Genomic DNA, 15,242 nt, shown 5'->3' with positions numbered 1-15,242 from the left:
GTTCCGGGAGAGGAAGTTACGCACAGTAGCCAACCATGACTGTTAAGATATGTCTGGTCCGCTGCGCTTCACAAACCACAGAAAACAGAACCCTTGCACATCCAGTTAATGCTGCCACCATGATACTATGTTGCAAGTATGTGGCTAGGGAATGCTGAAAGACAGCTATGGTTCCTCTGAACCAGCAAGGTAGCTTGAAACATCATGCCTTCTTTTTGGAGAGGGGACCTCTTGGGTTGGCAGATACAGGATTGCAACATTACACATCTTTGTTGATGGATTAGAGAGAATACACAATTAAGAATACTCCCTATGGTGGAGTCTCCACACATACTCTTATGGAAAGCTTCCCTGTACAACACGGTATCTGTTCTCAGGGACAGAGGTGCTTCTGGACTCATTCAAATCCTCAGTGAGTGGGCTTTATAAATCTGTTTTGCATTCTGGATTCCATAAATCTCGGTTTGCAAAAGCTGCCAGTTGTAATAGAAGGACAAATAAACCACAGCAGCAGAAAACAGACCACAAAAAGTTGGTGCTAGTGTTTGAAAACACAAAATAAATTCCAGCCAGCAGCCGATTGACAGATTTTTTTCCTTTCTTTGCTCACTCACCCGTTAGAGGCCCATATTACAATTAAAACGTTAATCTTTGTTGAATTGTTTTGACAAAGGATCCTGGCTTTGGATAACAACAACAAAAAAAAAAGTCTATACATTTAATAGGAATACTCATTTCTCATTGACATTTTATGTCTTATCATTAAAGCTGTTCTGCTCAGTATGTGGCTGTAAATCTGAGTCAGTGTCAGACCCTGTTATCTGTCTGAACTGCAGCTCCTGTTGTAGTGGGCTAAAGCTAAGAATTTATTTTTATAACCTGGCTCACCTCAGAATAAACCAGTCAATTTTAAAGCATTATAAAATGGGGAAGGCTCATTATGGATCTACTCCAATGGGTAATTTAAACGAGGGGCCAATATCATGTTTGTTGAGCCCACTGTGTTATGGGTTTTATCATGGTTTTCACTAGAATAATTGATTAAAGACAAAGTGCTCAATTAGGAAAACTACTACATATTACAAAAATCCATAGCGACTGATAATGGGTTTTTCTCAGATGTGCAGATTCTATTCTGCACGCCAACAGAAGGAGTTTTTCTGCAGGCACAGCAACACCACCTCCCCGAATGACATTACTAAGTGACAAAAGCACTCTGTCAGCATAGTTGCATCTACACTACAAAGTTTTGCCAACATAGCTATGTCGACTAGGGGGGTGTTTTTTCACACACTGACCGACATAGCTACGATGACAAAAACTTGTCGTGTAGACCTGGCCTAAGTTTTAACATGTCTTCTAAAGATGGGGCTACTTCTGAAAGCCACATGTGAGCTCTTCAGGGCAGGGACCGTCTCTTCATTATGTGTTTGTAGGATGCCCTACACTGCGAGGCCCTGATCCCTGACTGGGGCCCCAGGCACTACTACAGTACAAATAAGTGATCAGTTAATATCATACTTTCCAAAAAAGCCTGTGCGTTTGTAGGAGACTGGGATCCTGTCCTTCACATCAATATTCAACTCCTCCTCCGCTGCTCGCAGCTTCTCTTCGAACTTGTCAATATTTGCCACCTGCATCCTGTACATCTTGGAAAACCTCTGGGGACATGAAATCAAGAGAACCACATTGCAGACTGAGAATAAAGCAGAAACTAGGTCACCTATCTACAGTGGATAGTTAGAATAAAGGCTTCTCTAAATTATGGGTCACCCTCTTGCCAGCAACACCAGTGGAGTGTGAGAAAGTGACTTTGGGACCAGAAGTGAGGACTAAAGGAGAAAACACTTTTTTTAAAGTTAAAAATTCACAGCGATGTCATTGTAAGGACAAAATCTGCTGAAATCCAGCAAAGAAGTTAGTCTGCAGACAAGGAGATGCAAGGACTTTATACGCAAGTCAGAGGATGGATTTAATCCTTCAAAAGCCCACATTTACTGATACCTTGAGCCCATAATCATGCACTTGCTCTGCACATGAAGATCTCAGAAATCCACAGGAATAGAGTTTCTTGTGCTTAATGTAGATTTCTTAGATACCATCTGCACACCACATAGACAGTAATGGATTTCAGTGATCAGAAGCTATCTAACTAAACAATGGGCCAATCACCAGAGAAATAATTTACTGTCTCACCAGTTTCTGTTTCACAGTGGTGACAAGCCCAGCAGCCTGTGTCCTAACATGCACTCACACTTCTTTTGGTTTTAAAAAGAAACAAAAAGGCATGTGCTATTAGTGCTTGTCAAACATCTGGAACTAGCTTCCACATTGGTTGCTTTGGATATTATGTTTTTCCTAACCCAGCCAGTGGTAAAAAATTACAACCAATTCCTAGCTCCATGAATCATCTTAAATTGTGCTAATATTCGGGATAATTAAAAAAAAAAAAATCGAACTTTTCCAAAATCTGCAATGGATTTTCTGACTTTCTCCCAACCAGTGGGGATGGGGGAGATTCAGGCAATATTCTTTATAAAACAAACAAAGACTGATTCATTTCTCAGTTGGTACAGTATAATTGACAAGAGTCACACAGAACTTCAAACACAAGGAGGAGAAGGAAATCAGTAATGAGCAAAACAGCAGCTGGGGCTTTAATGAAAATACATTTAAGAAACTCTTCTCAACAGCTTAATCTGGAATTATTCATTCTAATTGTACAAAGACACTCACAGGCCGTCCAAATACAACTGCTCCTGGGTGCAGATAGATTTGCACAATATCACTCTCTAGATGCACCTGAATGCTCTGGACCTCCCCTTTCGCCAGCATCTCATTCACAAAGTCATTCCAGGAAATGTTGACCCCGCTGGTGATCATTGAGTTTAGCAGGCTCATGATGACAGCTATTAGGAAGAGCATCCGCCAATGCTCACGATGTATCTGATCTTTCCGTTCCTTACGTTTCTTTTCCTCTTTACAAAAAAGAAGAGAGGTATGAGAGGAGAGACAGGAGAGTATATAATGATTAAGCTTTGTGATCCAGAGAACAGAAAATTACACAACAGACCAAAGACTGACCAGCTACACAGTTTGGTATGAGTTCTAGATTTGATTTGTCTAGGAAAGCTATGCTCAGAAGCAGTGTCTAGTTTGCTGTGAGGTCTTGTAAGGCCAGTTTTCCAGCTGAGCTGAATGAGGTCCAAGGTCACATGTCTTGTCCAAGGTCACACAGTGAGTCAGTGTTTTAGGTCACATTACAATCCAGGACCTTGCTGGCTCCCAGATCTTGTCAGACCACAAAGCCTCCTCTTCTCCACAAGTTAAACAGTATCAACTCAAAAGCCTGTTTATTAACGTGCATGCAGCCAGATCCAAAATGAACAGTTGCTAGGAAGGAGGCAAAGTTTGCATTCTATTAGCTAGCAAATATTTGCTTGTATCATGGAGTCTGTTTTAGCTGCTGCCACAGAGAGACTGTGTGCACTGGATACAAGGGAGGGTGAAGTTTTTCACTTCACCTGTTAATTTAGTAAGAAGAGGAAATGAAGTGGCACGAAGAGCCAAAAATTCACTTTTGGAAGCTGCCCGAAAAAATTAAATTCTTCATCTCCGTACCGGATAATCGCAACACATTTTCGAAAAGCTTTGATCAGCAGCTTGTTTTTATTTAAATCTAATCCTAGTCCATAAGGTTTTAGAGGGTCAAAATCCATTAACTAGTTAGTGAAAAGTCAATTAATCAAGAATCCCAGCCCACTCTAAACTGAGGAACCATTTCAGCTGCCTGGTCTAATGCATGTATAGATCAAACAAAACCACTGGAGCATCAAACCAAAGGCTTCAACTATTGTAACCCCCTCCATATACTGCATTTTACTGTACTGTAACAAACCAGTGGCCCAACTAGTCTGGTTGCTGCTGGCTAATACTATGCTGGAAATTTTGAGAGAATGAGTAAAACCCATCACAATGCTCTTGGCCAGTTGTGCAATAATACAGCGCAAATCATTTCCTGACCAGCTCTTGATCAACTGATGTCCTAAACCACAAAGGTTGACAACATTTACATTATACAGAATAATAAAATGATTATTACACAAGCATCTAATAGCGGCATCTAATCTGCACTGCATTTTACTAAACTATTAGTCTCAATAATATCCTGCAACAGTGAGTTGCACAGTTTAATTACATGTAGTGTAAAAAATGTTTTTGAATAGACTACTGGAAGTTCTGTAGGTACCATAGATGGATTTGTTTCGACAACATGCTGACTTTTCATCTTACAATGCCAAAAACACCTAGTCAAGTAAGTAACTTTATAATGCAATTAGAAGGCTTGAGAACCACAGGAAAATCAATGGCTTGTGTGTCTTAGTATTTGCAGCTAACCTGTTTTTTAGAATCCTGGCATTTTCCAGACTCCTTCAGCAGATTTAGAAGATTGCCACCTATAAAGGACTGTCAGGGCAGAATGTTTGATTTCAGTTGCTGACCATCATGTGATTTAAAAGACAGTCATCTCCCCATTTATATGGTCGAATCTGGATGTTCTTGATATACAATTTACCACCACTGGCACCATGACATACGTAAATACCATTCTACACATAGAAATAAATGAACTCTTCCCCACTGGAGTTTTAGTGTGTCTGCCTGCTGCAGCCCCGATTAGGTTTATTTGCAAATTCATAACAAAGACATTTACACTGGCATTTATCACTAGCCAGCAATTAGACCCTACACAACACAACAAAACCAAGGCAAAAAACAAACAAAAAAAAGATATGACCCAGTCATCAGACCCCAGGAAGTCCTCTGTCCTTCAGATATGCGACATCATTTTTCACTTCTCCCTAGCTCTGTTCTGTGTTTCCAACAGGAAAGGTCTGTGACTAAATAGAAACAATACAGCTTTTCAGATAAAGTCATAGTTTCAGAACACGACAGCTCAGGATCTGTGTGCGGCTCATCCCCTTTTGTTCTTTCATGCCATCTTCCCACCCGTGTTATCAGCTAGATCCAGCTACACTAGAATGAGTAAATTCATCACAAAGCTATAATCTAACATCCAGCAATGTCTTATTAAAAGGAGAACAGCGTTAGCCAAGAATGATAGAAACCTTAAAGCTAGGCAATATCCCGTCCCATTAAATTAGAACTATATAAACAGACAACAACTTTCCTTTCTACAAACAACTGAGGCAACTCTGGGAGAGGTGAACCCCAGTACAAAAAGAGTCTAAGTGCAGCGAGGATGATTTTCAATGAGATCTCAGATGGAAAAGCAACACCCCAGGGAAATGCTGTTACAGCACTTCTTCCCTTCTAAGTTTCAGATGAAATCAAGAGAGATGCATGCAATATTTTCCTTGATCAGAGTATGGGGGTTTCCCCATCTTTCTCTCTTCTCTTCTGAGAAGCAGCCATAATCTTGAGAATGTCACTGAAAAAAATATCATGTTGAAATCAGAACTGGCCATCAGATATCTTGCCATGATGGACATTTCTGGATTAATGCAAATTGGAAGCACCTTCACCCTCAAAACTGCAGCTGACCACTTTCAGATAACAATGCCTTAGAAAACTGGAGGAAAGACATCTATTGCTATGAGAGGTCTTCTACCAGTCCATCTTCAGGGACAGCAGACACAGTATGCAATTCAAACTTCCTGATTTCTGTACCTCTATCATCCTGCCACTTCGGTTTGTCAGAAAATGCAATCACTTTTGCCATGCAGCATTCATATTACAATGTAAACTGCCCACAATAACTATTAAATCAATAAGTAATGGTAGCTGGAAGAGACACTTGCAAACAACCACTGTGGGAACACTTCCAGCTCTTTAGTCTCAGAAAGCCTTCATGAAGAAATGATTTGCCATTAACCCCAAACCTGAACTCTGTGATTAAAAGCTTGCAAGGGCTGCAGTGACAGTCCAAAGAGTTCTTTTTAATAATTACTGCAGACAGTGTCTTTCTGCTAGAGACACGGAGGAGAATTCCACCTCCCAAAGTCAAATTATCCATTAATCACAGGAGAAGGGCCACTGAACACAGCAGGTTACTGTTTACAAATTGTAATAGCCACAATACTTCTTGTAGGATCTCTGGTCACAATCATTCTGTGTGGTCTTCCAGGCAGCAGAAATCCCAGGCTTTGAAAAAAACATTCAATAAAGACCATGTGGTATTTGTACTAGCATCCCACTGTACATTTGATCTCTGTTCCTTGCATATGGTTTCAGCAGTGGCCTAAGTCTGTCTGAACTGACAAGACCCTCACTCCTGACCTACAAAGGCTGTAGATTACCACCATGAATGGGGCTGAAAGTGTGCATGGCATTTTGTTGGCCAGATGCAACCTGATGGGTCCCACCAGCATGTTTGGAACCACAAAAAAACCCAACAACAACGTCATGCCTTTTGTACTGTCTCAATCTTTGTATTTAAGTGAAAATGTATTAAAAAATTAATCATTATAAAAGAACTATAATGCTACTGTCACAGACTGCAATTATATTGTGTAAAGTTAAACTGGAGCCCTGTGTGTCTGGAGATTTAGCCTTCATCCAAGGTTCCAGAAAACAAACGATAGCACCACAGAAAGTGCAAGCCTAGATCGGCCTTTACTCACATAGTCAACAGTCCTGGCATCAACTGAGATGAAGAAGAAACTCTCAGATGCTGGTTCTCGCTTTATAGGCCTCTGTCACATTTCAGCGGATACCACCATACCCATGGAAGAGCATGAGGCTTTTCACATGGGACATTTCTGACATCTTTAAAATAAATCCTTAAGCCAGGATACAGTACATGTCACCAGCTAGGGGACTTTCCAGCTGGAAATTCATACCACACACATCGAACTGCAAGTCTCGTCGCAGACTGGGAACTTTTCCAGTCCCTTATACAGGGCTGGGGTGGAGGTGGAGGGCAATTTGCTCACTTTTCAAAGTCAAGTCAAATTACACTTGTAAAAAAAGGGAATACAGCTGTTGCCTATCCACCTATAGGAGAGCTGCTGACAACACCAAGGGGGCACTGTTAGGTCAGTTTAGACTCAAGATATAGCTGCTGTGAAAACAAGCTATTAGAAAGTAGAAAATCTCAGTGATTTTTTTTTTTTAATTTAAATTGAAACCATTTTGAAAGAATAACATCCTCCTGAGGTGTTTGCAACCCAAAACACTGCAGTATCCTAGGAAGATCAGAAAATTAAACCTATTAGAAATTGCTAAGGCCTTGTCTACACACAACGGTTGTACCAATTTAGTTATGATACTTTAAAAACCCACGTAGTTCTATCAATGCAACTCCCTTGTGGGGACACACTTCAAATCAGTTGAAGAGTGCCTGGTATTTGCTCAGCTTAACTAAATGCACCAAATCAGCTACAGAGGTTTCTGAACAGATTTAGTAAAATTGGTACAACTTGTGTCTAGACAAGGCCTAACATAAAAGTGAAATTGACAAATGTATTTCCAATGTACAAGATGAAAAAGACAAGAAGTACACAGCTTAAATAGTGAAATGTAGATTTTAATATTTCCTTAGATTTCATTTTTGTTAGGTGATATTAGTAACAAAGGTAAGGACTCAAATATTTCCACTGATGATAAAATTTGCCTATAGGTGAAGAAGAAGAAATTCTCTGCTTGAGAACTTTAATTAGAGTTTGATTTAAGGACATTGACTTTGCATATTTTGACATGTGATGTTGATAATTTATGTTTTAACCATGATAAAACGTTAATATTTTGAATCTCAACATCTACTGTTAAATAATTTTTTGGACCACACCACTGTAATTTCCTGCAACTCTGAAAATTTAAATTGATAATAGATAAAATTAAAAAAAAAAAAGCTTAAAAATAATCAATGCCTGTCAAAATTATTTAAAAAGTCTGCCAAACCTAGATATACATTACAAAAACAAACTGATATACAAAAGAGAAATAAAAGCCTTTGAACAAAGCTCAGATGTGTATGAATTAGACTCAGCAGTTTATGATTTACAAGCCTATGACTGAGAATACTTTACAGTTATGGCTCCAGTACGCAGAGCAATACCTAGCACTATTTAGCATTAACATGGATCTTGCATGTTCTCCCGCACACACTCACACAAAGAATGACACTCCAATTTGGAACCTTCATTTCATTAAGTATCCTCTGTATCAAAACTTCAAACATACCCTCATCCTCCTCTGGAGACTTCCCTTTGGATCCTTCATTCTTATTGCTATTCCACCGAGACCCTGAGGTACTAAAATAGTAAATGCCACCTATAGACAAATAAAGGGAAAAGATTAGTAACTGAAGCACTTAGTTCTGGGACCCAGGAAGAGAAATTAGACATACAGTACAAGCTTTGAATATGCCACGTGTTAAATTCTGCCCTCCCCTACACACATGTAACTCCCATTAACTTCAATGGAAATTGGGTGCACACATCAGAGGAAGGAATCTGACCAAGAATGAGGAAAGTTTTCATGTTATTTCTAAATTAAATATTTGTTGTTGTTTTTCTGCAATCCAGTCAAAATACAGCTTTGTCTGCCATCTTAGAATAATTTCTAAACAGTCTTTTTGAGAGAATTCTCCATCAGTTCCTAGTTATTAAACTTTCCTATAGAGTAAGAGAAAATTTGGAGTATATTCATGTAGTAGTTTCAGTATCCTTGTACTACTGGGTGTGAACATATACTAATGGGAATGTTGTATGTGTTGCAACTGAAGAACACGAATCGGTCAATATATACATCTCATTACAAAACCCACTGCTATCACTAGTAGTGAACACTCTGAGGGGAGCAGCAAAGAGTTCAGAAATGAAAAGAACGGACTTGAGGCTATTGCTTGCACTCTCCATGGAAGGAGAGGTAGGCAAAGCTAGAAATTACAGTACTCGACAGAAGTTACTCCTAACTGGAGAGTTCGCTTGCATTTGTGCAGACGGTATGGATGTAGCACTTTAAAGAGAGACATCCATGTGTTTTTAACCACAACACAAACACAGAGGTTTAACACATTGCAGGTCATGCTCACCAGCTCCATAACAACGGCCCTGTGTAAGTCATGATTTCACAGATTTCACAGAAATCATGAAATTAGCCCAATAATGTGATTTTTCTAAGAGCAGGGAGGCAGAAGCGAGGATCCCCACTTATACCTCCCTGCTGCTGGAAAAGTCATTGTATTGGGCTAAGCTGGCTGCTCGGGCCAGGGAGTGATCTCTCACCATATGGCACCAGCTGGTCAGTCTGGCGCAGGGCAGGGACTGGGGCCTGGCTTGCTCCACACACAGCTCCAGCCCAGGCCACTGCTCTTGCTTCCTTTCCAGCCAGCCAGCAGGAAGGGGGGCGGCAATGACAACACATGGTGATTAGGAGCCCCCGGCAATCCCAAGGAGACACTACAGCGCCAGCTGGCGAGAAGCTGAGGCCAGGATCTGCCATTTGGGAGCATATATGTGAGGGGGCCTTGGCCTGACAGGGAGAATCAGGAGCTCAGATAGGTAGCTCATCACACAGCCTGACTGTGAAGATGCCACGGCTTATCGCTAGCCAAAAAAAACCACAAGTAATTACATTTCTTAGTAGACCCCAAATTAATGTCATTTCAAAGACAACGTCCTTGCCAAAGCAGACATCCCCCTCAGAAATACTTTAGTAGGGAGCTCACCTAAGAGTTTCCAGAGTCTCACTGGATCCCGAATTACATGTTGCTTCACTAAGAGTCCGCTGAGCCCTTGAAATGTGGGGGAAAGTGTTCGGGACAGAAGGGTCTGAAGAGAAAAAAAGACGACTGTAACAGGAAAAACTGCACAGTGCAGCATAGAATCAGGGGACAATCAAAGTAGATTTCCTCAGTAGGAAGGAAGGATATTTTTGTGATTTGGTCACAGGACGAGGAGTCTGAACACCCGTGTATCATTCCTGGCTCTGCTGCAGACTTGCTATGTGATTATGAGCAAGTCATTTATAGCCTGGTTTTAGGAGAGCAAACGTGCACACAGAGCATATGACTAAAATATTTGGAAGTCATACTCTTCTTCTTGTGCCTAGGTTTATCCATCAAGTGTACACTGGGGCTAACATATCAGAGATATGGAGAAGCTACATTCATTAACACCGGTGAAGTGCTTTGATTTTCTCAGATGAGAAAGGCTAGAGGAGGGCAAAGTCGTAACCTAACAGATTCCACAGTAACGAGACTATACACCTACTCCTCACACCAGCTAATAAGTACTGCCTGTAGTCTTGATTAACCCTAAGGGTGATGTTCCATGGATGCAAGAATTGGCTTGAATTGTAGATCAAATTTCACAGTAACATTAGTCATTGGTTGACATGGACTACTGTGACATACAGTACTCTCACTGCAACGAAGATACAAAACTGTTAATAATGTTCAATGACTAATTTAAACTGATAGAAGCAAAGATTCCTACAATATACCTGCTACTCCGGCCAAGTTTACACTAGAAGCTTCTGCCAGCACAGCTATGTTGGTCACACGAGTGAAGAAGTGTGATCCCTAATTGATAGATCTGGATTGGCTGAAGCCCCTGTGTAGACACTGTTATACCAGCAAAACTGTGCTTTTACTAGGATAGCTTGTCTCTCTTGTGGGAGGTGGATTTACTATCCCAGTACAAAGCACAGCTTTGCTGTACAGCTGTGTCCATACTAGAAGTGTGTATGCCGGTATTCCTATACTAGTAAAGCACTCCTACTGTAGAAATAGCCTCCATTTTTCACTTATTCACTGGGTTGGGGTATTGCAGGGGGTGAAGCCTCACCTGTACGAAAGTAGTAGAAGCTTATGATAAAAGCATTGCAGAATTTCAGCAGAGAAGAGCAAATTAGTCAGAGAACATTTAAGTCAGAATTTCCTTGTTTGTGTGAGTTTAAGTCTTATTTTAACAAACTTGATTTTTTCATTTTCTTTAAGTGCTAGTTTAAATAGTTAAATCGGTTCAAAAAGTGTATCTGTTCAGAAGCAGATATAGCTTACATGAATGTAACCCCCATGGGTGGATGTAGTTTCTGCAAAATAAACTACATTGATACAAATACTCCTATATGGATATAAATGTGCCCACACTTACGGCCAATTTCACCAATTTAAACAATACCCCTTTGGAAACAGATATAATTAAATAAGGACAAAAACTGTCCAAATAATAGCCCTAAAGATGTTAAAAAGTTAAAGATGAGAAAACAATTTAAAGAAAACAAGCCACATCCATTGAAGTTACATCCCTTCAGAGGATGCGTATGGAACTCATGTGCCTCCTTCATTTACATAATTGCTCCTGTGAAGACAAAAATAAAGCTAACTTATCCTTAAGATTGTGGTTAGCATCTTTATTGTAAGCTGATGTGCTATTCTGCTGACTAGGATTTTGACCCTATAACACCCACTAAAAAGGGGTAACTAAAACATTAAACAACATTTTGCATACAGCCCAAAGCATATACAAAATATGTAGTTTGGAGGACCTCATGACGTTTGATCCTCTCCTGCAGCACAGACAACTTAAACAGCAAATATTAGGGAAATGCAACCTAGATGAAGCTACTATCAGGTGGGTGCAAAACTGGTTGGAAAATCATTCCCAGGCTAGGTCTACACTACAGCGGGGTTCCGACCTAAGATACGCAACTTCAGCTACGTGAATACCGTAGCTGAAGTTGCGTATTTTAGGTCGGCTTACCTGGCGGTGAGGACGGGGGAAAGCCGACCGCTGCCGCGCTGCCGCCGACTCCGCTACCGCCTCTTGTCGAGGTGGATTTCCGGAGTCGACGGCAGAGCGATCAGGGATCGATTTTACCGCGTCCTCACGAGACGCGGTAAGTCGATCCCGATAAACCGATTGCTACCCGCCGGATCGGCGGGTAGTGAAGACGTAGCCCCAGAGAGTAGTTATCAGTGATTCAGTGTCCCACTGGAAGGGCATAACAAGTGGGGTCCTGCAGGGATCAGTTCTGGGTCCGATTCTATTCAGTATCTTCATCAATCATTTAGATAATGGCATAGAGAGTACACTTATAAAGGACGATACCAAACTCGGAGGGGTTGCAAGTGCTTTGGAGGATAGGATTAAAATTCAAAATGATCTGGACAAACTGGAGAAATGGTCTGAAGTTAACAGGATGAAATTCAATAAGGACAAATGCAAAGTACACCATTTAGGAAGGAACAATCAGTTGTACACATACAGAATGGGAAATGACTGCCTAGGAAGGAGTACTGTGGAAAGGGATATGAGTGTCATTGTTGACTCATATTGAGTTTATGGTCCACTATGTAACACTGTTGCAAAAAAAGCGAACATCATTCTGGGATGTATTAGCAGGAGTGTTGTAAGCAAGACACGAGAAGTAATTCTTCCGCTCTACTCCGCACTGACTAGGCCTCAATTGGAGCATTGTGTCCAGTTCTGGGCCCCACATTGCAGGAAAGATGTGGACAAATTGGAGAAAGTCCAGAGAAGAGCAACAAAAATTATTAAAGGTCTAGAAAACATGACCTATGAGGGAAGATTGAAAAAAAATGGGTTTGTTTAACCTGGAAAAGAGACATGATAACAGTTTTCAAGTTTGTAAAAGGTTGTTACAAGGAGGAGGGGAAAGAATTGTTCTTCTTAACCTCTGAGGATAGGACAAGAAGCAATGGGCGTAAATTGCAGCAAGGGAGGTTTAGGTTGGACATTAGGAAAAATTTCCTAAGTGTCAGGGTGGTTAAGCACTGGAATAAATTGCCTAGGGAGATTGCGGAATCTCCATCATTGGATATTTTTAAGAGCAGGTTAGACAAACAAGTGTCAGGAATAGTCTAGATAATACTTAGTCCTGCCATGAGTGCAGGAGACTGGACTAGATGACCTCTCGAGGTCCCTACCAGTCCTATGATTCTATGAAATCCTATCTACAAGGCAGGTGCACAAACAAAGAAATAACAGGTAGCACAGCTATGCTGGGGTATCTTCCAAGAAAAACATAAGCGAGGGAAGGAATCAATGTTTGCCAAACAGAAATGGCTTAGACTTCCAAAAAAAAAAAAAAAAAAAAAAAAGTTTCAAGTTTCTAAGAGAGAATGGTACGAACAATGGAGACCAAGCTATAGGTAGGGCCCTATGAAATTCAGGGTCCATTTTGGTCAATTTCAGTCATAGGAGTTTAAATATAGTAAATTTCATTATTTCTACTATTTAAATCTGAAATTTCAGTGTTGTAATTGTCGGGTTCCTGACCCAAAAAGGAGTTGCAGGTGCATCACACGTTTATTGTAAGGGGTTGTGGTACTGCTACCCTTACTTTTGTGCTGCTGCTAGTGGCAGCGCTGCCTTCAGAGCTGGGCAACTAGAGAGTGGCAGCTGCTGGCGGGGAGCCCAGCTCTAAAGGCAGAGCTGCCACCACCAGCAGCAGCGCAGAAGGATGGCATGGCATGCTATTGCCAACCTTACTTCTGAGCTGCTGCTGGTGGGGTATCACCTTCAGAGCTGGGCACCAGGCCAACAGCTGCCTCTGTCCGGCTACCCAGCTCTGAAGGGAGTGCAGAAGTAAGGGTGGCAATACCACGACCTCCCCCTAAAACCCCACGCAACTCCCTTTTGGGTCAGGACTCCTAATTTGATAAATCTCCCCCATGAAATCTGTAAAAGCACACAAAAGACCAGATTTCACAGTTCGGGACGCGTTTTTCATGGCCGTGAATTTGGTAGGGCCCTAGCTATAGGTAATACCAGCTAGGATCTCTCTAATACTAGCAAGGCTTCTCCATCATTAAACTCTTCTGTTTTCTAGGGCTGCAGGCAGGGGATTCCTGGAAAGTGTGCACAGATGTTAGGAGCACTGGGGATTTCTCCCATTCCACCAGGCCCACGGCAGCGGGTTTAGGAATTACTCGGAACCCGGGCGCGGTTAGACGCTCTGACGCAAGTGGCGCCCGCTGTGCCCGGTGCTGCACATACACGCTGTGCCAGACAGCTTCTGCCTCAAGGCGCTTCCATGGGGCAGCAGAAAGGAGGGACTCCCACCTGCCCTGCACGGGAAGTCTCACCCCCCCCCCCCAGGAATAACAATGGCCCGGGTCGCATCAGTCGCTCTCCGGTCTCCTCCCTGTACAGGGCACGGGAAGGGGGTCCCGGGTCTCCCAGCAGGCCCCTGCCAGAGCCACGACCAGATCCCAGGGCTCCAGCGCCGGGCGATCCCCGGGCCACGCAGCCCCGGCCGCCCCAGAGCCAGCCGGCCCCAGGCCCGGCCCGCGCTCCCCCCGCTCGCAGGGCTCAGCCTGCCGCGGCCACTCACCGGGAGCACTCCGCCGCCCCGAGGCCGGCCCCAGCTCCGAGCGGGCCCCGCCAGGCCGAGCCGCCGCCAGCGGGGGCCCCTGAGCAGCAGCTGCAGCAGCGCCATGTCCCGCGGCGACCGCCCGGCTCGGAGGCCCCGAGACGCGAGGCCGCTGCGGACCGGGCAGCGAGGAAGGGCCTCGCCGAGACGCGCAGCGGGACTAACGGCAGCCGAGCCCTGAGAGAAACCGGAAGTGTCGGCAGAAGGCGGAGTCAGCCATCTTGAAAGCGGGCCGATTCGGCGGCCAGCCTTCAAGATGGCCGCCTCGCCAACGCTGGGGAACGCCACGCCCTCACTTACCCCCATAGACCCCTCACCCGTCTGTCTCTCCGTGAGTTGCCGCTACCGCTACCGCTACCGCCGCCGCCATCCTGGGTACGGCCCCCGCAGCGCCGGGCTGCTCAGGCCTTGATCCCCCCGCCGGCCCGCGGCCCCCGCAGCGCCGGGCCCCCCAGGCCCCCCCCCCCCCCGCCCGCCCGGGGCCCCCGCAGCGCCGGGCCGCTCAGGTTCTTTCCAAGTGTCCCACCCCCGTAAAACGGATTTTCATGGATGGGTTTTGAACATAAGAACGGCCAGGCTGGGTCAGACCAAAGGTCCGTCTCGCCCAGTATCCTGTCGGCTGCCCGTGGCCGAAGCCAGGTGCTTCAGAAGGAATGAACAGACCAGGTAATCACGGAGTGATCCATCCCTTGTCATCCGCTCCCGGCTTCTATACCAGCCTAGATCTCCTGGTAGAGCGGCACCCGCAAACCTCTAGGGACCATGCAGTTTATGTGGCAAGGGAGTGCTTTTGCCATTATCGCTTAAACCAGGTCCCAGAAAGGAATAAGCTGTTCTGGCAACAAGGCTTTATTGCTGTCTAAATGCCTCTCCAC

The 15,242-nt window shown here is 43.5% G+C and overlaps 1 protein-coding gene across 1 annotated transcript in view; it reads right to left on the bottom strand.

Moving 5' to 3' along the window:
• The window catches only part of LOC112103474 (paraplegin), a 43,320-nt gene extending 28,647 nt beyond the window's left edge, over window positions 1-14,673 (bottom strand). Inside the window, exons 1-5 of the mRNA XM_024195272.2 lie at window positions 14,329-14,673; window positions 9,695-9,797; window positions 8,206-8,295; window positions 2,737-2,978; window positions 1,522-1,661 (exon numbers count right to left, since the gene is read on the bottom strand). Of these exons, the coding sequence (XP_024051040.2) occupies window positions 1,522-1,661; window positions 2,737-2,978; window positions 8,206-8,295; window positions 9,695-9,797; window positions 14,329-14,673 (920 nt within the window). The remainder of the gene's footprint in view (window positions 1-1,521; window positions 1,662-2,736; window positions 2,979-8,205; window positions 8,296-9,694; window positions 9,798-14,328) is intronic.
• Between the last annotated feature and the right edge of the window lie 569 nt (window positions 14,674-15,242).

This window comes from Terrapene carolina, unplaced genomic scaffold (assembly GCF_002925995.2).
Source record: "Terrapene carolina triunguis isolate 2854851 unplaced genomic scaffold, T_m_triunguis-2.0 Scaffold33911, whole genome shotgun sequence".
Taxonomy (NCBI): Eukaryota; Metazoa; Chordata; order Testudines; family Emydidae; genus Terrapene; species Terrapene triunguis.
Note: the sequence above shows the minus strand (reverse complement) of the source record. Positions and strands in the feature narration are given on the sequence as shown.